At 42.8% G+C, this 23,383-nt stretch overlaps 1 protein-coding gene across 4 annotated transcripts in view; it reads right to left on the bottom strand.

Moving 5' to 3' along the window:
- The window catches only part of GARNL3 (GTPase activating Rap/RanGAP domain like 3), a 167,201-nt gene continuing 143,818 nt past the window's right edge, over positions 1 to 23,383 (bottom strand). For all 4 annotated transcript variants that reach the window (XM_063649940.1, XM_054501436.2, XM_054501435.2 and 1 more), the window contains 6 exons: positions 10,595 to 10,702; positions 9,007 to 9,125; positions 6,824 to 6,962; positions 5,043 to 5,258; positions 3,421 to 3,547; positions 1 to 462 (listed from right to left, as the gene is read on the bottom strand). In XM_063649940.1, the coding sequence (XP_063506010.1) occupies positions 291 to 462; positions 3,421 to 3,547; positions 5,043 to 5,258; positions 6,824 to 6,962; positions 9,007 to 9,125; positions 10,595 to 10,702 (881 nt within the window). In that variant the 3' untranslated portion in view covers positions 1 to 290. The remainder of the gene's footprint in view (positions 463 to 3,420; positions 3,548 to 5,042; positions 5,259 to 6,823; positions 6,963 to 9,006; positions 9,126 to 10,594; positions 10,703 to 23,383) is intronic.

Raw genomic sequence — 23,383 nt, 5'->3', positions numbered from 1 at the left:
TAAATAAGAATGAATATTTTTGATTTATTCAAAGTTTCAATCTAAAACCTCATTGAAATCTACCACCTTTATTACAAGGGGACTGATGGTTCCTGAACAGAAAGAAACAAAGGCTAGGAAAGACGGCACCGGACATTGGAGAGGGAACTGGCCGAGTGTGCAGAAGGTTTGGTCCAGTAGATCACTGACAGGCTAAAAGCCACATTTTGTTGAGAAATTACATCAGAACTGTTTAAAGAGTATAAACCTCCATAAGAAAACTAAAGATGGCAAATGAGATTTCAACTCTGTTACTTCAAGTCTATAATGTCTTCATCGGAGAAAGCCGTGAGCTGGAAGGGGCTGCTGCCGGAGACCGGGCTGCCCTCTCTGTCTGCCACAGGGTCCTGGTCAGAGCTGGTTGAGTGCCCCTCAGGGTTGGCTTCGGAAGTAGAAGCACTTTCCAAGGAGCCTGATGGGATCCTAGAAGAGACAAGTCACTGTAAGAGGATCTGTGGGAGTACCACGGAACTGGGCCTATTTTTTTCTGGCAATTTCCTGCTCATCTGAGCTCATGAGTTGGCTCCCCAAACCCTCACTGTTACGTGGTAGAGGTGGGGAAGTGCTGGAATGCCACCCCCATCACCTCAGGGGGTTGTGAGGATTAAAGGCCGAGTGTGTGACACATGGAAGGTGTTTGTGAGGCATTATTTACCTACCTTTCTAAAGTGTAAATCCAGATAATGTCACCCTGCCTAAAACCCTCCCATGGGTGCCCAGGGCCTGAGGATCAGGCTGAAACTCGTAGCCAAGGTTCCGGGACCAGGCCTGTGACCCCTCCAGCCTCCCAGGGCACCCCTGACTCCCTCTGTTTCCTCCAGCTCCTCAGGACTCTCTCAATAGCTGCATATTAATTTGACCAATATTGGTTTCCACTTCTCAGGGAGTTAACGCATTCCACAAATACTCATTGGCCTGCAAAAGCCCACCTGGCCCAGCTGCTGCCCACTCTCAGCCTCACACAGTTCCTGGCTCCGTTCTCTATGCTTAAGCCTGTCCACTCTTCCTCCTGCCTTTTAACTGGCCATGCTTCAGGCCCTTGCCCTGAGGTCGCTGCTGTCAGAAGGGCTGTTCCCCTAGCTTCTTACCATTCATTCCAAGCCTATCCCAATGCTATTTCCTCAAAAAGCTTTCCTTGACCCCTCTCTCAGAGTAGACCTTCTATGTGCCAGCCCCATCCCTTCTTTTCAATTTCTTTGTAGCACTTGTCACTATTTGAAATGATTTTATTTGCTTACTTGTTTACAGGTTTGCTGTCTGTTTTCCCACACTAGAATGCAAAGTCCCCGAAGGCAGGGGCCTTGTCAGGTTATGACTTCGGAGAGGAGGCTCAGCCTCCCCTGATGTTTGAGACCCTCCCTGCCCCAGGTGTGGGCTGGATGGAAACCCTCCTTACACATCACCTGCCATGCTGGAATGCAGTAATTTTCTGGACCCTTGTTGGTCTTTGCCACTGGCCTGGGAACCCCTTGAAGGCACAGATGGGGGCTTAGTCCTTTCCATATCTTAATACCCAACTAAGTCCTAGGTGCTCCAAGAATGTGTTTTGAGTGAATGAATGAAGCTTGGACATACGAACTATCACTCCCCACACTGGAGCACGTGTGATGTTGCTTGAAGGATAACAGAGATCTTATAGGACGAATCAGTGTGACTTAACTACTGTTCACTGACATGTGATGCTGACCTGGCATTCAGATAGGCTGGACTGTGTATGTGCTACCAGTACTGCATTACTGCATAGAGAGCACCTGTTTCCCTGCAGTGTTACTGTTTGTTTTTTTTTTTTTTTTTTTTTTGAGACGGGGGTTTTGCTCTGTTACCCAGGCTGGAGTGCAGTGGTGTGATCATGGCTCATTGCAGCCTTGACCTCCCAGAAGGAAGGTGATCTTTCCACCTTAGCCTCCCAAGTAACTGGGACTACAGGCACATGCCACCAGACCCAGCTAATATATATATATATATATATATATTTTTTTTTTTTTTTTGTAGAGATGGGTCTTACCATTTGTCCAGGCTGGGATTGAACTCTTGGGCTCATGTGACCTTCTCTTCTCATCCTCCCAAAGTGTTTGGATTACAGGCATGAGCTACCATGCCTAGCCAACATTTTGATTTTAAAAACTCTCTGTCAATCTGGTGAGGAAACAGTCTCTATCTCTCTACATATATATTATATATATTAAATATACAAATATAAAATATATATTATATATTAAATATATAAATATAAAATATATCATATATTAAATATATAAATATAAAAAATATATCATATATTAAATATATAATATAATATATATCATATATTAAATATACAAATATAAAATATATATCATATATTAAATATACAAATATAAAATATATATTATATATTAAATATACAAATATAAAATATATATTATATATTAAATATACAAATATAAAAAATATATATTAAATATATAAATATACAATATATATAAAATATATAAATATAAATATATATTATATATAAAATATATAAATATAAATATATATTATATATAAAATATATAAATATAAATATATATTATATATAAAATATATAAATATAAATATATATTATATATAAAATATATAAATATAAATATATATTATATATAATATATAAATATAAATATATATTATATATATAATATATAAATATAAATATATATTATATATATAATATATAAATATAAATATATATATAATATATAAATATAAATATATATTATATATATAATATAAATATATATTATATATATAATATAAATATATATTATATATATAATATATAAATATAAAATATATATTATATATTAAATATATAAATATAAAATATATATTATATATATATTTTGAGATGAAGTCTTGCTCTGTTGCTCAGGCTGGAGTGCAGTGGCACGATCTTGGCTGACTGCAGCCTCCGCCTCTCACGTTCAAGCGATTCTTCTGCCTCAACCTCCCAAGTAGCTGGGACCACAGGGATGTGCCACCACGCCCGGCTAATTTTTGTATTTTTAGTAGAGATGGGGTTTCACTGTGTTGGCCAGCCTAGTCTCGAACTCCTGACCTTGGGTGATCTGCCCGCCTTGGCCTCCCAAAGTGCTGGGATTAAAGGCGTGAGCCACTGTGCCTGGCCAGGTCTCAATATATTTGAATTAGCATTTGACTGCTGGTAAGGGTGCCCATTTGTCTAGATCCCTCCCTGGCAGGCCTGAGGGTCTGGGGACCCTCAGAGAGGAACAGGCTGCTGGTCCTCTGCTGTAGCTGCCAAAGGGGACACTAGTGGCATTATCAATCCCCAGAAGGGGCCTCCTGGGCAGTGCTGTGACTCATAGGTCCACCACCCAAGCAGGGGCCTCTCCCTTTCTTTACCTGTCACTACTAGATGACCTCACTGCCCCTGGCTTGGGGCCTCCTTGGCTTTCTTCTAACCGCTTCCGGGGTTTTGATTTGGCCTTTGGTGCTCCTTCTGACTTGGGTCCACCTTCATCCGAGAGGCCTGGATTGAGAATCATAGGTCAGAGGGTCACTACCACAGGGCTGCCACGGAAACAGAAAAGACCCTGATTTTTTCTTGGTTGGGAACTGGTGCATTGTTGTGCTAGAGTCAGGAAGAAAGATGATAGAATATATATTTTCAAATGATTGGTTTTCTTGTTGGTAGAAGATTTTTCTTTTCTGATTATAAAGCATACACACTTTGCAAAAAAATTCGACTCAAAGAGCCTAATGAGGACAGATGATTTACAGTCCTACCGTTGATAACCCTGTAATTCTCCAATTCAGAGGTTCCGTTTTGCAAAAGCTCAGTGGTTTGTAAACAGTGGTGGGCAGATCAAGCTTTGATATGGAAGACTGCATTCAAAATAGCAATACATTTATTTTAAAAACACAGTGGAAGGCACCAACTGGAAAAACCAATGGACTTTGTCCTGCCCTGTCAGGTGGCCTGAATCCCCTCCTGCAGTTGTTCAGGGAATATTACTGCAGGGCAGGGGTGTGCTCAGGCCAGCGTTCATGCAGGTCCCAATCTAAGTTTTCAAACCAGTTCCTCCTGGTTTAACATGTCACTTCCATTTTTCCTTATTTTGTTTCCACAAATCTGAACAAAAGGTTTCTAACAGTCTAACCTTTTCACACTTATCAGGGGCTTTATGTTTCTCTGGTTTGGCCTCTCATCTTTTTTTTTTTTCAAGACAGGGTGTCACTCTGTCACCCAGGCTGGAGTGCAGTAGTGTAATCATGGGTCCCTGTAGCCTTCACCTCCCGGAGTCAATCGATTCTCTTGCCTCAGCTTCTTGAGTAGCTGGGCCTATAGGCACATGCCACCGTGGCTGGCTAATTTTTTTGTATTTTTTATAGAGATGGGGTTTCACCATGTTACCCAGGCTGGTCTTGAACTCCTGCACTCAAGTGATCTGCCTGCCTCAGCCTCTCCCAAAATGCTGGGATAACAGGTGTGAGCCCAGTCCCATAGTTATACTGAGAGAAAAGAGCTCAACATGTATCTTGCATCTGTTCTATCCACAGACCTGCCCCCACTGTCTAGGGCTGGGAGAAGTAATAAGGGAACTGAACACACACGTGTAAAAACATGGTACATTTCCACTTTGGGATATACCAACATAAAATGTTGCCTGAGGACTGTGGGATATAAATCCTTCTAGACACCTTTCTAGGAAATCATACATAGATTGGTACTTTTATTTTTAAAAATGGTATCAGACTAGACATAGTGTTTGATAAACTGCCCGTTTCCCCCTTCACTTGGCTTGGGCAGCTTTCCACACCAGTAAGTAGAGATCAACAACATCACTGCTGGCGGCTACACTATAGTGTATTCCTTGGTATAGATGTATTAGAACTTATTAAAAATCCCTTCTTAAAAGGAAACTTTCCTTTTAAACTCATTGTTTCTGAGGACAATTCATATCCAAAGATAAAACCAGCTGGTCTGTTCACAGACAGTGGAAACCAGGATTGAGAACCATTACCCAGTAGTTCCCTGCGGGTCCTGCTTGCTATTTCTTTGATCTCCATGCGAGACAGGGACAAGGAGTGCGTGACAGGAATGGCAGCGAGGCCCACACTGATGGGAGTGGGTGGGGTGATGACCTTGGAGACTAAGGGCGACTTCAGAGGTCGTTCAATGCTTCTGCCCACGAGGTTTCTAAGTGGAATCTTGTACAGATTTTTTGATTGCATTTCACCTGAAATGTGATTTCAAAAAGGACATCAGAACTTTAAGAAAAGTTCATATTATTTACAAGAGAGTAATTTCTTGTTCCTTAACATAGCATGAAGGAAGACTTTATGTCACACACTGATCTGTAATGTCCCACTGGGAGGGCTGGCCGGGAGCACTAATTTGAGGGTGCCTGATGGCTTTGCATTTTCTAAGAGCATTTTCATGTGTAAATTAGGTAAAACGCACTCGTGACGGCACAGGAAAAAAGACTAGACAAGAAAAGCAAAAAGCTGCCCTGCTTGGGGAATTCTGTGCTTTATCTTAACTGTGTGCAATAAAGACGAGTGATGTGGTAAGAATTTATGAAAAGCGCTGTGTTCAAAGCGATGAGGTAACCACAGCAGAGGCCTCTGGGGTTCGCTGGCAAAGCTAGATAGAGTGAAAGACTGCATGTGCTGGGGAATGTCTAGGCTTGATGACTCTATTCTTTTAGCTTTCAAAACCCACTACTGTTAACAGCCCTGAAGGAAAAATAACTGCTGTTGCAAGTTGGAAACTCTATAGCCTTTAACTCCCTCCTCCCCACTGAAACTTTTTTTTTTTTTTGAGACAAGGTCTTGTTCTGTTGCTCAGGCTGGAGTGCAATGATGCAATCATGACTTACTGCAGCCTTGACCTCCCAGGCTCAAGTGATCTTCCCACCTCAGCCTCCTGAGTAGCTGGGACCACAGGTGCATGCCACCACAGCCAGCTAATTTAATTTTAGTTTTTGTAGAGACAGGGTCTCACTCTGTTGCCCAGGCTGGAGTGCAGAGGTGCAATCCCGGCTCAATGCAGCCTTGACCTCTGGTACTCAGATGATCCTCCCACCTCAGCCTCCCAAGTAGCTGGGACTACAGGCACATGTTACCATGTCCAGCTAGTTTTTGTATTTTTTTTTTAGAGACAGGGTTTTGCCATGTTGCCCAGCTGGTCTTGAACTGCTGGGCTCAAGCGATCCATCTGCCTCAGCCTGCCAAAGTGCTGGGATTACAAGTGTGAGCCACAGTGCCTAGCCCAGTTTATTTATTTATTTATTTATTATTTTTATAATGGAGTTTTATTGTTGTTATCACAAGGTTTCTTAAGAACACAACCATGTATTCAGACTGCAAGATTTCTTTTTTTTTTTTTTTGTAGACGGAGTCTCGTTCTGTCGCCCAGGCTGGAGTACAATGGCGTGATCTCGGCTCACTGCAACATCCACCTCCCAGGTTCAAGCGATTCTCCTGCCTCAGCCTCCCAAGTAGCTGGGATTACAGGTGTGTGCCACCACACCCGGCTAATTTTTGTATTTTTAGTAGAGATGGGGTTTCACCATGTTGGTCAGGCTGGTCTTGAACTCCTGGCCTCAGGTGATCCGCCCGCCTCGGCTTCCCAAAGTGCTGGGATTATAGGCGTGAGCCACCACACTCGTCTGGTTTCTTTTTTTAATGGCTTTAAATAGTAACTTCTTTAAACAGTAATCACATGTAGATATTAGACAATGAACTAGAGAAATTAGAGTGGATTACAAATATTAATAAAACAGTAAAACTTGGACTTCACCTTCCCCCAGGGAAGAAGGAAATACTGGAGTATCTCGGCCCGGGGGTGTTTGAGGAGAATTTCGGGCACTGGCCCCCTTGGAGCTGCCTCCAGATGAGACCTCATTCACAGCTGCAGTTGCTGTGAAGTATATATCCGACTAGAAAGAAAGAGAGAGCATTACCGGGCTGCCTGGTGTTCTAGGCCTTGCATCCACTGGCCCTCCTGCCATCACTGCAAACCCTCCAACTGGTCCCCATCCTTGGAGCATGCAGTGCAGTGCGGGATGCCGGGGCGAGGGATGGAGGGAGCCTTCTGGAGGAAAGCCCAGTGTGGCTAGTTACACTTTTCCTGAGTATTCCACTCCCCGCCACTTTTCATCATCTATTTGTTGATCCACAATAGAAAACAGTCAGTGTTCCACCACACATCTTCTGCAATCACAAACACAGCACACACTTCCCTAACAGGAATCTCAGGCACCTGGAGTGTTAGAACGGGAAAGATCTTAGGGATTCAGTTAGGCCCATTTGGCAGATGGGGAAATGGATTCTTCATTCACTGATCCAGCAGATACTCATGCACACCCATGATGCGCTAGTGCTGGTGCTAACAGCAGTGGTGTGCTGGATGTGATTTATGAGATCCAATTTTCAGGAATTTTGCAAACTGGCTGTTAAACACACATGATTAGAAATTAAATTATACAAACCTACATAAACAAAGGCCCTAAATATCCAAATTCAGCCATTCCTAATTATTTGACTGTGCTTACTATTACATCTGCTCTGGAGTTATTGACACCAACAGTGTCTGTGTGGGGCTTGGGGGAGAGATACTGCACCATGGGGGATAACGCATGTCTCCCCAACACCACCTGCAGTGGCATCACACTGGGAGCTTGAAATCAATCATGGAGGGACTCTTTACACCATGGAATGCAGCGAAGACTATCAGTTTGACTTTGATTTGTTGTTTTGTTGATTGTCTAGACTTACAGTGATGGAGAAAGTACTAGTAATGAACAAGAAATGTGGAAGTGTGTTTAGCCTGGTACAGAAGCTGAAAGAAGTTTCAGTTTAATGACTATGAGTTGTATGAGGGTGAAAAATAGTTTTACAGCAGATTACCTATCAGATTAAATGACAATAAACATTGGGAAAAAAATGAGTGGATTGAGATATAACTCCAAGTGTAAAATCATGGTTGAACTGCAACTGTATGTTGGCTATGGATACAAGAGTTCAGCAGATATTAATAAAAACATTTCGTAAGAACCAATTGGCTAAGTGGATTTTTATGATAAACAGCATTGTATATTTATTATTTGTAAATTGTAAGCTATTTACAATCAACTAATGTACATGCATATAATACATACATGCACATATGTACACATATCATACATATATGCACATATGTGCACACACACACGTTTTCCAGAGCACTGCGGGACCGAAGCATTGAGCACACCACTGGTACTATGATGGTAAGACAGTATGGCATCTGCTCTCACAGAACCATCAGTGCAGGAGCAAAGATGAACAAATAAGCAGTCACCTACCACCAAATGTGATGGATGTCAGGACCAGGGAAGGGAACAGGGGACACAGCGGGGGAGCCAGCCCAGTCTGGCAGGGCTGGGGAGGACTTTGTGGGCCTGACTCAGGGGAGGGGACTAGAACAAGACCCCCCAGATTATATGCCAGCGACAAAAGACGTCTTGGAAGGCATCTTTGTTCCTGCATCCCTCCGTTTTGCCCTAGCTCTGGGTTATGAGGCATGGATTAATCAGTTAGCCATGTTTCATAGGCTATGAATTCAAATTGAGGATAGAGGGTGGGAAAGGAAGAACGATTGCAAGCTCTGACTTTTCTAGACTTGGACTGTCCTCCAGGGCAGCAGTGACATGAATAACTGACCCAGTCTCTGATCGGGGATATCTCTTTTCAGCTTAGTGCTCCCCAGCTGCCACCAGCACCGAATGACTATTAACAAAGCTAAGGAGTGTTCTGAAAGCCCACAGAAATCACACATGAAAACCCAACAGATCAGTTGGTTTCAGGCTTTCCATCTTGTGCTGGCATTCTGACACAGGTCTTCATCAGCCTAACTTGACAAGAGGCAGCTTCTGTGCTCACCTGAAATCTCACAGTGCCGGGTTCCCCCAAACCACTCAGAGATAAAATCCCAGTCCTACTCACCCTGGAGGCCACGAGCTGCAGCTGTGGCACGACTGCGGTGTGGACCAGGTTCCCATTCACCACCAGGCGGATCTCCATGGAGTCGGTGGTGAAGGCCAGGAGATATGGGAAAGCACAGACTGCAAGGGAACAGGAGTGTCACCTCCCAGCTGCTGGCTTGGTGGCCGCGAAGGGGCTGTGACTGTGTCAGTCACACTCACTTCTCTAGAAACTTCCATCTCTCATTCCTCTGGCTGCTTCTCTCCTTCCTTCACATGTGCATGTCGCCCTGATCCTAAGGTAGCCTTGGCTCCTAAGACAGCCTCCCCTCAGTTGCCACACTGCGCCTCCCGGGAGGTGTGCACTGTCACCATGCTTGCTGCCATTTTCCCCTATGGAAACCCCATTGCCTGATCTTCCAGTGAGGCAGCTCACTTGCCAAAGTCCTGTGGGGAGTCCCTTCTGTTGTTCAGACGCCACCCTGACATTCTGTCTGCAGGCCCAGGCCATCCTGCCTGGGACCTTTCCCTTTGGTCTCTCTTCAAGGCCCAGCCCTGGTGTCCCTCAGTGCTCCTCGCTCCTCCCCTGTGCTCCTCCAGCTGCACGTCTGAGCCGGGGCTGCATTTTATTCCTCACTGGCCCTCGCAGTGTCCCTCGGGATCAGTGGGTTTGCTGAGTTATTTGTTAAGGGCTGGCCCCTCTGCTTGAAATGATTTGGATGACACACTGGCTTCCAGGCACTGTGCCTGCCCTGGGGCACACCTCTTTCTTCCTGGCACTTCGTGTCGTTCCCTTCTTCGCACTGGCTCTCTCTGCACTCTTTCCATGGATGAGCGCATCTGCTCTCCTGGCTTTCCTGGTGACTGTGCCTACCACATCTATGCCTCCAGCCATGACTTTCAAGCCCCTCCAGCAACGTGGTTCAAAACCTCCCTTTCCTCTCTACAGATCTAATCTGTCATCAAGTCTAACTGGTCCTCCCAGGATCTTAGGTTGGTCCCTCTGCCTTCCTCTCAAAATGCTGTCCTGTGGACCTATTAACACATAGTTTTATTGTGAGGACAAAAGAATGAACTGGAACATTCTTGGCTCTGATCTGACTCCTAAAAGGCAATGGCCAGTTGTGGATCTTGAATTACAAACACAAAGCATCGCCGCTCACGTCCTGACATTTTAATGGCAGGCAGGTACCTGAGTTTCTATGAAACATATACCAATGGCCCTGAAAGCACTGTGCTTCTTCCCGAGGTCAGTCAGCATTTTGAGGCTGGAGACCTTACACTTGAATTTTAGAAAAAGGAAAGTGAGGCCCAGAAATGAACTGAGGTGCTGAAATGATAACCAAGTACTGAAAAATGACATTTAATTGTTCTCAAATGCATACATGCTCAGGCACTGAGAGAAACTAGGAGGAACAGTAGAAGACAATAGTCCCAAAAGGGGAACAAAAATAAAAGAAAAAGAAAAAGAACGCTGTGAATATTCATCATACGCATATAATTTATAGCAATTTCGCAGTAAGCCAGTGATTTGCTTACATAGGATTTGCTTACAATAGTTCAGACATATCTATGAAGGGAAAAAGCGTTATGATAAAGATTTTTCTTACCAATTGCATAGGGAGCCTGGTTCCAACAGAACTGGAAATCTGACGCAGAAGGTTGAACCAAAAAAGAGCCACCATTAAAGGGACAAACCTTTTTATAGATGCAACTGTCTGCAATGAAAACAACAGCAACTCATTTTTGTTAGAGACAACACTTAGATGACTGTAATTAAAGAAATGAAAAACAGGCAACGAGAATAGTATCCTATCTGCTAGTTCTTTATAAATAGCCAGTATGAATACCGCCATGATGCTGGATACTTAGGGTCAAAGGCATTCTGAGCCAGAATAATATTACTACCACAAATAATAAGAGCTGCTGTTTTGGGAGAATTTACTATGTGCCAGGCACTGAGCTTTAAAGCCATTATCCCATTTAATCTGTAGAACTTCACAAAGTAGATACCATTATTACACTCTCTTTACAGATGAGAAAATTGAGGTTAGGAGAGGCGAAGTAGTTTGTCCAAAGTCTCACAAGCACTGTGTGGGGGAAGCAGGGTTTGAACACAGGTCTGTGTGACTGCAGAGCCTATGCCCTACTGTCTCCCACACTTGTGAACGGTCAAGAAGGGACACCTGACGGCAGCCCTTGGGTGGAGAATGCCCTCCTGCGAGGCAGATCACACCTTGAGCCTCATTCAGGACAAGGGTGGTGGGAGCCAGATACCCTCAAACATTTTATTATTATTCAAGAGGACTTGAAGCCATACGCTTGTATCCTCTTGGTGAACCTCAACCAGTATTAGATTAACACAAAGTTCATTCAAGTACATTGTTCCTGGCCTGCTGCAAGCTCTAAACACAAGTCCACATGGTTCAGACCCTCTTAGAGTGAGAAAGTCCATGGAGAAACAAAGGCCCCATTTATTACAGAGGTCCATCACATTTTTAAAATTTAAATTAAAAAAAATTTTTTTTGGAGACAGAGTCTTGTTCTGTCACACATGCTGGAGTGCAGTGGCATGATTACTGCTGACTGCAGCCTCCCCATCCCAGGCTAAAGTGAGCCTTCTACTTTAAATCCCCCAGTAGCTGGGACTACAGGTGCACACCAGCACACCCAGCTAATTTATTTATTTATTTATTTTTTTCAGTAGAGACAAGGTCTCTCTATGTTGCCTAGGCTGGTTTCCAACTCCTGAGCTCAAGCAATTCTCTCGTCTCGGCCTCCCAAACCATCATGTTTTAGCCATGCATTTCTTTCTCAATGAAAGACTGAGTTACTATCATTATTATTATTATTTTTTATTTTTGAGACGGAGTCTTGCTCTGTTGCCTGGACTGGAGTGCAGTGGTGAGATCTCGGCTCGTTGCAACTTCTGCCTCCCAGGTTCAAGCGATTCTCCTGCCTCAGCCTCCCAAGTCGCTGGGACTACAGACGCCCGCCACCATGCCCAGCTAGTTTTTGCATTTTTAGTAGAGGCGGGGTTTCTCCATTTGGCCAGGATGGTGTCGAACTCCTGACCTCAAGTGATCCACCCGCCCCGGCCTCCCACAGTGCTGGGATTACAGGCGTGAGCCACTGCGCCAGCCTGAGTTTTTATTAACATCATAAAGAATGGATGTTAATAAACATCTGAATGTTAATTATTGACACACAACAACAGGGATGACTCACAGACATAATACTGAGCAAAAAAAGAAAAGCGGCCAGTCATGGTGGCTCACGCTTGTAATCCTGGCACTTTATGAGGCCCAGGCGGGAGGATCACGAGGTCAGGAGATCGAGACCATCCTGGCTAACACGGTGAAACCCCATCTCTACTAAAAATACAAAAAAAAAAAAAAAAATTAGCGGGGCGTGGTGGCGGGCGCCTGTAGTCCTAGCTACTCAGGAGGCTGAGGCAGGAGAATGGCGTGAACCCAGGAGGTGAAGCTTGCAGTGAGCCGAGATCACGCCACTGCGCTCCAGCCTGGGTGACAGAGCGAGACTCCATCTCAAAAAAAAAAAAAAAAAAGAAAAGAAAAGCTAGAAGCTAGATATCTGAGTACATACTGTATAATTTCATTCGTTTAAATGTTTAAAACTGTCTACAGAGGGTAGAGGTAAAGATGGTAGTGTTACTCTGAGAAGAGATAATGACATGTAAGACCAGTATGTTGGATTCTGCTAATGCATTTTAGTTCACAAAACGTCCCCACCTACATTTTAGAATCACATTTCTAATTTCTGAAAAAAAAGGAAGAAAACATGATATAATTAGCAACTTGATGAGTCTGTAGATATAGAGTTTTGTTGCAATTGGGTCTTGGCTGCATTAGTATGTTTACTGTTTGAAAAATAATGAAACCAATTTTATTTTTTAATTATTAAAAATAGCAGCTTTACTGAGATCATTTATAGACCACAAAATTCATCCATTAAAAATGTACAGTTCGGGCAGGTGTAGTGGCTCTCGCCTGTAATCCCAGCACTTTGGGAAGCCGAGGTGGGCGGATCACGAGGTCAGGAGATTGAGGCCATCCTGGCCAACATGGTGAAACCCTGTCTCTACTAAAAATACAAAAATTATCTGGGCATGGTGGCGCATGCCTTTAATCCCAGCTACTCGGGAGGCTGAGGCAGGAGAATCACTTGAACCCGGGAGGCAGAGGTTGCAGTGAGCCAAGATGGCGCCACTGCACTCCAGCCTGGCGACAAAGCTAGACTGTCTCAAAAAAATACAATAAAATGTACAATTCAATGAATTTTAGCATATTTACAGGGTTGTCCAACATCACCATGATCTAATTTTAGAACTCTCATCACCCTAAAATGAAACCTCACTCCCCATTTCTTCCCCTAGCCCTGGTCAACCACTTATTTGCTTCTGTGTCTGTGGATTTGCCTTTTCCGGACATTTCATATAAATGGCATCATGCAACATGTGGCCTTTTGTGTCTGGCTTCTTTGAGCTCGATGTTTTTGAGGCTCACCCATGTGTCAGTGCATCATTCCTTTTTATGGCCAAATAATATTCCACCGTATGAATAGCCTACATTTTGATCTACTTACCATTTGATGGGCATTTGGGTTGTTTCTGCTTTTTGCTATTGTTAATAAAGATGCTATGAACATTCCTGTACAAGTCTGTGTGGACATATATTCATTTCTCTTGTATAGATTGCTGGGTCATATGTAAGTCACATGATTTTATTTTATTCAGAATGTTATTTACTGTTAAATACTTTGTATCTATATCTACATCTTTACGAGATTCGTTATTTTTTTCTGTGTTTTGTTGTAGAATATTTGAGGAACAAAGAAAAACATAAAGAAGAAAATTTTAAAAATCATCTGTAACCCTATGTCCCAGGGAGGAATACTGACACACACACACACACACACATATATATTTTTTTTGAGACAGAGTCTTGCTCTGTCACCCAGGCTAGAGTGCAGTGGCGCCATTTTGGCTCACTGCAACCTATGCCTCTTGGGTTCTGCCTCTTGGGTTCAAGAGATTCTCCTGCCTCAGCCTCCCGAGTAGCTGGGACTAAGGTGTGCCCCACCACGCCCGGCTAATTTTTTTATTTTTGGTAGAGATGGGGTTTCACCATGTTGGCCAGGCTGGTCTCGAACTCCTGACCACAAGTGATCCACCTGCCTTGGCCTCCCAAAGCACTGGGATTACAAGTGTGAGCCAACATGCCCGGCCAGTACTGATAGCATTTTGGTATTTCTCCTTCAAGTATTTTTATTCAGAATGAATAAGCAAGATAAATGTTATAAAGAAAAACAGAATTGGACTTTAAAATATAATTTGCTTTCTTCACCATATTGTATATTTTCTTCCATGCATTTTTCAAGAACATAACTTTAACTCACTGTATGGCATTTCAGTATTTGAATGTAACAAAACATCTTTACCAGTTTCCTCCTGTTTCCATTTAGTTTCCAAAACTTTCTGCTTTATAAATGATGTTGTAACAGACAATCAAGAACTCATTATTCACAGTTTGCTGATTATGTCTTAAAATAATTGCCTGTGAGTACACAGGCTGTGTCCATTTAAAATCACATCCTGCCAGCTTCTTCCCCAGAAGGCTGTACCATCTAGACCACTTCTAGCAGTGCAGAGAGAGGGTGCCAGAATCCATGACTCTGACAGTCTCAGCCAGTCTGAGTGACCAAATAATTACAATGATAATTTGCATATTAAAATTCTCAGTGGGGCACAGTTTTTCCCACGATGTTAAAATAATAGCAAGGCCATTAGAATGAGGTGGTCCCAGTGCTGTGAGTTCCTACATAAGCAAACCAAAACTCAACTCAGTGTAAAAGGTCATATTCTAGGAGCCAAGCAGAAACCGTCAACTAACCTCTAACCAGGGACTTTCCATTGGAATGAGCCAAGTAAAGCTACTGCTCCACTTTAGCAAATCAAATACTTGCTTTGCTTTGCTTCTGCATTCACCTTATAAAAGCCTCCCTTTGTTCCCTCAGGTTTGGAGCTGCCTGATTAATAAATCACCGTTGTCCAGGCTCAGTGGCTCACACCTGTAATCTCAGCACTTTGGGAGGCCAAGGGGGGCAGATCACTGGAGTTTGAGACCAGCCTGGCCACCACGGTGAAACCCCATCTCCACTAAAAATACAAAAAAATTAGCTGGGCCTAGTGGTGGGGGCCTGTAATCCCAGCTACTCGGGAGGCTGAGGTGGGAGAATCACTTGAACCTGGGAGGCAGAGGTTGCAGTGAGCTGAGATCGCACCACTGCACTCCAGCCTGGGCTATAAAGTGAGACTCCAATTTAAAAAAAACAAAAAAAGTATATATATATATATCACTGCTCAAACTCTTAAAAATTTTAATGTGTCGAAGTTTATCTTTTAACAATGCTTATTGGGTAACTGGATTTCTTTTTTTTGTAAATTATCTGCTCATATCCTTCCCTCATATTTTAATGGGTGCTCATGCCTTTATCTTTTTTTTTTTTTTTTTTTTTTTTTGTGACGGAGTTTCACTCTTGTTGCCTAGGCTGAAATGCAATAGCACGATCTCAGCTCCCGGGTTCGTGCAATGGCACAACCTCCGCCTCCCGGGTTCAAGCGATTCTCCTGCCTCAGCCTCCTGAGTAGCTGGGATTACAGGCATGTGCCACCACGCCCAGCTGATTTTTATATTTTTAGTAGAGACGGGGTTTCTCCAAGTTGGTCAGGCTGGTCTTGAACTCCCAACCTCAGGTGATCTGCCCTCTCGGCCTCCCAAAGTGCTGGGATTACAGGTGTGAGCACAGTGCCCGACCGTCTTTATCTTTTTGATATGTAAGATCTCTTTTTATGTTAATTATCTTTTTTTTTTTTGAGACAGAGTCTTGCTTTGTTGCCCAGGCTGGAGTGCAGTGGCGCGAGAATCTTGGCTCATTGCATCCTGTGCCTTCCTGGTTCAAGCGATTCTTGTGCCTTGGCCTCCTGAGTAGCTGGGATTACAAGCGTGTGCCACCATGCCTGATTAATTTTTTGTATTTTTAGTAGAGACTGGGTTTACCACGTTGGTCAGACTGGTCTCGAACTCCTGAGCTCAAGTGATCTGTCCACCTTGGTTTCCCAAAGTGCTGGGATTACTGGCGTGAGCCACCACGCCCAGCCTATACTAATGATATTGGCCCTTTTGGAAACACACATATTTTCCCCAGTTTGCTATTTCTCTTTTAATTTTATGGTTCTTTTTGGCATAGAAATTTTAAGTTTTGTGTAATCAGATCTTTCAAACTTTGTTCATGGATACTGCATTTTTTTTTTTTTTTTTTTGAGACGGAGTCTGGTTCTTTTGCCCAGGCTGGACTGGTGTACAATGGCATGATCTCAGCTTACTGCAACCTCTGCCCCACCGAGTTCAAGCAATTCTCCTGCCTCAGCCTCCCAAGTAGCTGGGATTACAGGCACACGCCACCACACCCGGCTAATTTTTGTATTTTTAGTAGAGATGCGGTCTCACCATGTTGGCCAGTCTGGTCTCGAACTCCTGACCTCAAGTATCTGCCCGCTTTAGCCTCCCAAAGTGCTGGGATTACAGGTGTGAGCCACCCCGCCCGGCCGGCTTCTGCTTTAATGTCGTCCTTAGAAAGGCTCTCTCCACCGCTAAGACTTGGTACACAGTGGTTCATGTTTTCCTTTATAAATTTCAGACACTGACTTTTTATATTTCACTTTCAATTTATTTAGAACTAAAAACAGAGGCATATATTTACTTTTTCCAAAAGTTTGTCCAATTGTCCTAACGTTATTTTTAAAAAAATTCATCATGTCTCTACATATTTGAAATGCTACTTTCATCATATACATTTTATATATAGTTGAGTTTATTTCTGGACTTTATTCTGTTGTATTGAGTGGCTTATCTATTCTTGCACCAGCATCATACTGTGTTAATTATTGTAGCTTTGCAATAAATTATAATGTTAAAGAAATAATCATCCTTCATGACAAATCTTTTAAAAAATTTTCTGGCAAATCATTCATCTAATCACTTAGCAGATATTTATGGAATGCCTACTACATGCCAGGCATAAAGAGAAAAGAATTGGGATTCTGACTGGAATCACATTAATTTATTTCATCTGAGGAGAAATATACATCTTTGCAAGATGAAGTCTTCCCAGTCAGTAGCATAGTATATTTGTCCATTTGTTCAAACTTTTTCTTAGATTCTACAGTGATGTTGGATTGTCCTTGTCCCAAATTCCACGAAAGTTGGGACCCTTTTGTGGAGGCTAGTTTTTAAAAAACTTTCCAATATCTTCTATACTTACTGACTCAATCAGGTTTTCTGCCATTTTTTAGGACAATTTTAGGAATTTATTTTCAACTACAAAATTGTTCTTCTTACCTAGATTTCAAAACTTACCATATTTCATTGAATCTAGGATGTCACTGAATAAAAGATGAACGGTTTTTCTGGCAAAAGTAATAAGACATCATTTAAAACGTCCAGAAAGAGAGAGAAAAAGAAAGAAAGAAAGAAGAAAGAAAGAAAGAAGGAAAGAAAGAAAGAAAGAAAGAAAGAAAGAAAAGAAAGAAAGAAAAGAAAGAAAGAAAGAAAGAAAGAAAGAAAGAAAGAAAGAAAGAAAGAGAAAGAAAGGAAGAAAGAAAGCTGTCGACTATAATTATAAGATGCACGCTAAATTCAGAGATGTTAAAATGTTAAGAGGCTGGCTGAGCGCAGTGACTCACGCCTGTAATCCCAGCACTTTGGGAGGCCGAGGTGGGTGGATCACGAGGTCAGGAGATCAAGACCATCCTGGCTAACACGGTGAAACCCCGTCTCTACTAAAAGTACAAAAAATTAGCCGGGCAAGGTGGCAGGCACCTGTAGTCCCAGCTACTCAGGAAGCTTAGGCAGGAGAATGGCGTGAACCCGGGGGGCGGAGCCTGCAGTGAGCGAGACTCTGTCTCAAAAAAAAAAGAAAAAAAATGTTAAGAGGCTGGGTGCAGTGTCTCACGCCTCTAATCCCAGCATTTTGGGAGGCCGAGGCAGGTGGATCACTTGAGGTCAGCAGTTCGAGACCAGCCTGACTGACATGGTGAAACCCTGTTTTTACCAAAAACACAAAAATTAGCCGGGCGTGGTGGTGTGTGCCTGTAATCCCAGCCTACTTGGGAGGCTGAAGCATGAGAATCGCTTGAACCCAGGAAGCAGGGGTTGCAGTGAGCCACGATCACGCCACTACACTCCAGCCTGGGTGACAGAGTAAGACTCTCACAAACAAAAAAAGATGTCATTGGAGGTTACAGTCATCAGAAGGCTTGACTTGGGTCTGCTTCCAAGATGGTGCACTCACATGGTTCTTGGCAGAGGACTTAGTTCCTCACCACAAGGACCTCTCCCCTGGGCTGCTTGAGTGTCCTCAGGACATGGCAGCTGGCTTCGCCAGAGTGAGTGACACAAGAAGGAACAATAAGGCAGTCGCAATGCCTTTTTTGACCTAGTCTTAGAAGTTGCATACCTTCACTTCTACCATATTCTGTTCAGTAGACAGGAATCACTAAGTCCAGCCTGCCTACAAAGGAAGAGGAATGATCTCCACCTCTTGAGGGAAGAAGTATCAAAGAACTTGTGGACATATTTTAAAACCTCCACAATGGACATTTGTGTTGTTTTCAGTTTTGGGCTAATACAGATAATGCTGCTATGAATATTTGGATACAAATCTTTATGGGGACATACATATGCTTTCATTTTTTTTTTTTCGAGACAGAGTCTTGCTCTGTCACCCAGGCTGGAGTGCAGTGGCGCAATCTTGGCTCACTGCAACCTCTGCCTCACGGGTTCAAGCAATTCGCCTGCCTCAGCCTCCCAAGTAGCTAGAATTATAGGTGCCTGCCACCATGCCTGGCTAATTTTTTTTGCATTTTCAGTAGAGACAGGGTTTCACCATGTTGACCAGGCTGGTCTTGAACTCCTAACCTTAGGTGATCTGCCTGCCTTGGCCTCTCAAAGTGCTGAGATTACAGGTGTGAGCCACCGTGCCCAGCCTGTGCTTTCGTTTCTTTTGCATCCATTCCTAGAAGTGGAACGGCTGGGCCATATGGCGAGTGAATGTTTAACTTTTTGAAGAACTGTTTTCCAAAGTGATTATACCAATTTACATTTCCACCAGCCACACATGAGAAAGCCATTTTCTTCACATCCTTACCAACACTGATTACGAGCAATTGTTTTCATTTTAGCCATTTAATAGTTGTGTGGTGGTATCTCATTGTAGTTTTTTAAAAAAGTTTTTTTTTTTTTTTTTTTTTTTTTTTTTTGTAGAGATGGAGTCTCACGATACTGACCAGGCTAATCCTGAACTCTGGGCTCAAGTGTTCCTCCCATCTCAGCCTCCCAAAGTGTTGGGATTACAGGTATAAGCCACTTTGTCCAGCCCTCATTGTGGTTTTGATTTGCATTGCCCTAATAGCTAATGATATTGAACATCTTTTCATGTGCTTATTTACCATCCGTAAATCGTCTTTGATGGACTACCTGATCAAGTGTTTTGCCCTCTTTTTAACTGGGTTATTTTCTTATTATTGAGAGTTCTTTATATTTTCCCTTTGCCAGTCCTATATGAGATAGGTGATTTGCAAATATTTTCTCTGTCTGTGCCTTGCCTTTTCATTTGCTTGTGTTTTTCAAGGAAGAGAAGTTCTTAGTTTTGATGTTCAATGTATTAATTTTTTCTTTTATGGATTATGCTTTTGGTGCGATATCTAAGAAATTTTTGCCAATCCAAGCTCATAAATATCTTCTATGCTTTCTTGTAGAAGTTTTTATTAGGTTTTAGGTTTTTCATGTAGTTTTATGATGCATTTTGAATGAATTTTTAAATCTGATGTGAGAGGAGTCTTTCCTTTTTTTTTTTATCTTTTTTTTTTGAGACAGAGTTTTGCTCTTGTTGCCCAGGCTGGAGTGCAATGGCACAATCTCAGCTCACTGACCTCAGCCTCCTGGATTCAAGTGATTCTCCTGCCTCAGCCTCCCAAGTAGCTGGGATTACAGGCATGCGCCACCACGCCCAATTTTTTGTATTTAGTAGAGGCGAGGTTTTACCATGTTGGTCAGGCTGCTCTCGAACTCCTGACCTCAGGTGATCCACCCACCTCGGGCTCCTAAAGTGCTGGGATTACAGGCGTGAAGCACCGCACCCAGCCTCCTTTTTTTTTCTTGAGACGGAGTCTCACTCTGTCACCCAGGCTGGAGTGCAGTAGCCTGATCTTGGCTCACTGTAGTCTCCGCCTCTTGGGTTCAGGTGATTCTTGTGCCTCGGTCTCCCAAGTAGGTAGGATTGCAGGTGTGCAGCACCATGCCCAGCTAATTTTTTGTAATTTTCGTAGAGATGGGGTTTCACCATGTTGGCCAGACTCAAGTGATCTGCCCACCTCAACCTCCCAAAGTGTTGGGATTACAGGCGTGAGCCATCGCGCCCAGCCAGGAGTCTTTCTAAACAGCAGCAAAATCAAAGTGGCCAATATTTTTATTCACTCTTCCACCAAGAGGGTGACGGATCATGTCTTATCTCTGCAACCTGAAAGACCTCTTTTGTACTTTTAGGCTTTGATGTTCTTTTTTTTTAGAGACCAGGTTCTCACTATATTGCTCAGGCTGATCTTGAACTCCTGGCCTCAAGAGATCCTCCCGCCTCAGTCTCTCAAAGTGCTGGGAAAACAGGTGTGAGATTTTATCTTTTTAAAAGGCTGGGTGGGTGCCAGTACAACAGCATCTAGGACCAAATCACTGTAAATTACCTTGAACTCAGCCACTCAAAGTTATAGCACCACCTACAGATTTAACCTATATTCCTATGTTGTTGTTTTGGTTCCCAGAGCTCATGTAGGCCACCTGATCTCAACCTAACTCACTAAAACACCCACTCTGATGCCTGTACGCTACAGCAATAGCAATACTTGAGGCTTCTTTTTGGTTCTCTAGGAAGGTCCCTGGTTCATCTGGTGGTTCGATCTTACTCACTTTAAAATTCTCTGGGACTTGCAATCTATGGAGTATTTGTTTTCCCTTTCCTAGGATTTAGCTTCCCAACAAGAAGTACATTCTCTTTGTTCTAAGAAAGTAGCAAGTTTTGTTTTAGCCTGAATATTTCTTCTCTGGCTTTTGAATGACATCAGGCTCACAAATTATCTATTAGGTAACATACAACTTTCTATGCATATTCTCAAGGACAGCCTTCAAAATTTAATTCAGCTGTAATTTTGTTCTTCATAATAATGTGGTTACAGCTAGGTAGGCCCCTGTATCTTCTGGAGTCCACCCCTGACTCCATGCTTCCACATTGGGAAGTATATTCAAATGTTAAAATTCCCAAAAGGCAATTAACACAGAGGGTTTTCTGCAACTAGTACTTCTCTGTTTCTTGCATTATCTGGGTATAGTTTAAAGTTTGAAGCAAAGTAGCAGATCTAATAAAAAGCCAGTTTTGAATTGTAGCATTTTGTGTTTTTGTCTCTTAATTTGATAAACACATTCCAAAGCTGTTGCCACCAGTCTGTGCAAAAAGAAGTGTGTTGTTCCTTAGTGTGTCTCAACATTCAGATAAAACATATATTGCACTATGTAGAGCTAAAATTTACAAAGTAAGACAGACCCAGGAAAACTTAAGGGGTCCCAGAGTTCTTACATAATTTTAATTTGCTAGCATAAAAACTACTATTTTCCCTAAAAGATATTTTGTACAAGTCAGATATCATTATGTGGACCATTGTTTTACAAATACAGATTAAGAATACATAGTAGACTAAACACATATTACCATTATCTCCTATAGGAAACACTTCTTGTATCCCCACCCCCAGAAACACCCATAACCTCATGGCTTCTTTCTTGGTACTTATTCCCCTACACATCTCCTATAGCACATTGCACCAATTTGTTTATGTGTCAAGAATCCTGGGATGGGGATGGGCAAGGATAGTGTCTTCCTCCTCTAAAACAATACCTGACATATTGTACTTCTTTATTTATATATTCTGAATAAATGAGTGAAAGCTTTGAAAAAAATGAATGAATGAATGAATGAATGAATGAATGTGAGGTATGGATCAAAGTTTTTGGTTAGCCAGGCATGGTGGCATGCACCTGTAATCCCAGCTACTCGGGAGACTGAGGCAGGAGAATCATTTGGACCCAGGAGGCGGAGGTTTCCGTGAGCCAAAATTGCGCCACTGCACTTCAACCTGGGCAACAAGAACTAAACTCCGTCTTAAAAAAAATTTTTTTTGCATATGTCTATCCAATTATTCCGGTATCATTTGTTAAAAAAGACTCTTATTTTGCCATTGAATTGCCTTCGCACCTTTGTCAAAAATCAATTTACCAAATATGTGTAAATCTATTTCTGGATTCTTTATTTTGTTCAATTGACAAATTTGTTTATGTAATTATATGTGATAACAAAATATATAACACATTAATGATATAATGTTATGTGACTCACTTGATTAAAAAACATTTAAAATATATTTGTCATGAAGAAATCAAAAACTATGACATTGAAAATCTTGAATAAAGTCTTACGACACTTTTTCTGTAATAGCATTTTATATTCTACATAAAATTTGCCTTGAACCAAGGCACAGCTGGCAGGTAAACAGATGGGGAATGTATCCCTCGATCTTCAGCCTCTTGCTCAGAACAAGACTGGTGAGCTGCTCCCATTGTCACCCAACACTGTGACGCACACAGCCTGCACCAGTTCCTTCTGTGTTTTCCACAGAATCAGGGCACACCTTCTCCTGTCTCCAGGAATCTCTGGAAGTCACATAGGGATTTCCTACGTGAAGGAAGGCAGAGGGAGGCAGAGGCTGGCTTGGGGAAGGGAGTCCTGGCTAGGGAAAGTGAGAGGATCGCATTAGGGTTTTAGGAAGCTGACTCCAGCAGCAGTGTAGAGGGGAGAGGTGGGTTGCTCTAAGACGGAGCCAAAGTCCAAGAAATTTCACGCGTGGTACACTGACCAGGTGAGGAGTGACTGGTCCATAAAAGATAGGCCATTTGGAATGAATCTGAGCTGTGTGGGAAGACAGCTTGGAGATGGGGAGTAAAGGCAGGGAGAAGTCCATTGTGCCAACTGTGTCTCTGGCTTGGCTGATGGGTGGAGGGTGCTGCCCTTGCACTGGGGTGGGGCACATCAGAGGAGGAGCACATGTGAGAAGGAAAGATCTTGAGTTCAGGGTGGACAGGTTGAGTCCGAGGTGCCCTTGAGCTGCTGAAGTGGGCTGTACAGTAAGGAGTGTGACGCACTGGTGCAGAGATCAGCAGTGGGTCTGGACTGGAGAGGCCTGGGAGGCAGCAGTGGGTCTGGACTGGAGAGACTGG

Source organism: Pongo pygmaeus, chromosome 13, assembly GCF_028885625.2.
Source record: "Pongo pygmaeus isolate AG05252 chromosome 13, NHGRI_mPonPyg2-v2.0_pri, whole genome shotgun sequence".
Taxonomy (NCBI): Eukaryota; Metazoa; Chordata; class Mammalia; order Primates; family Hominidae; genus Pongo; species Pongo pygmaeus.
This window is presented reverse-complemented; position numbering and strand designations above follow the sequence as displayed.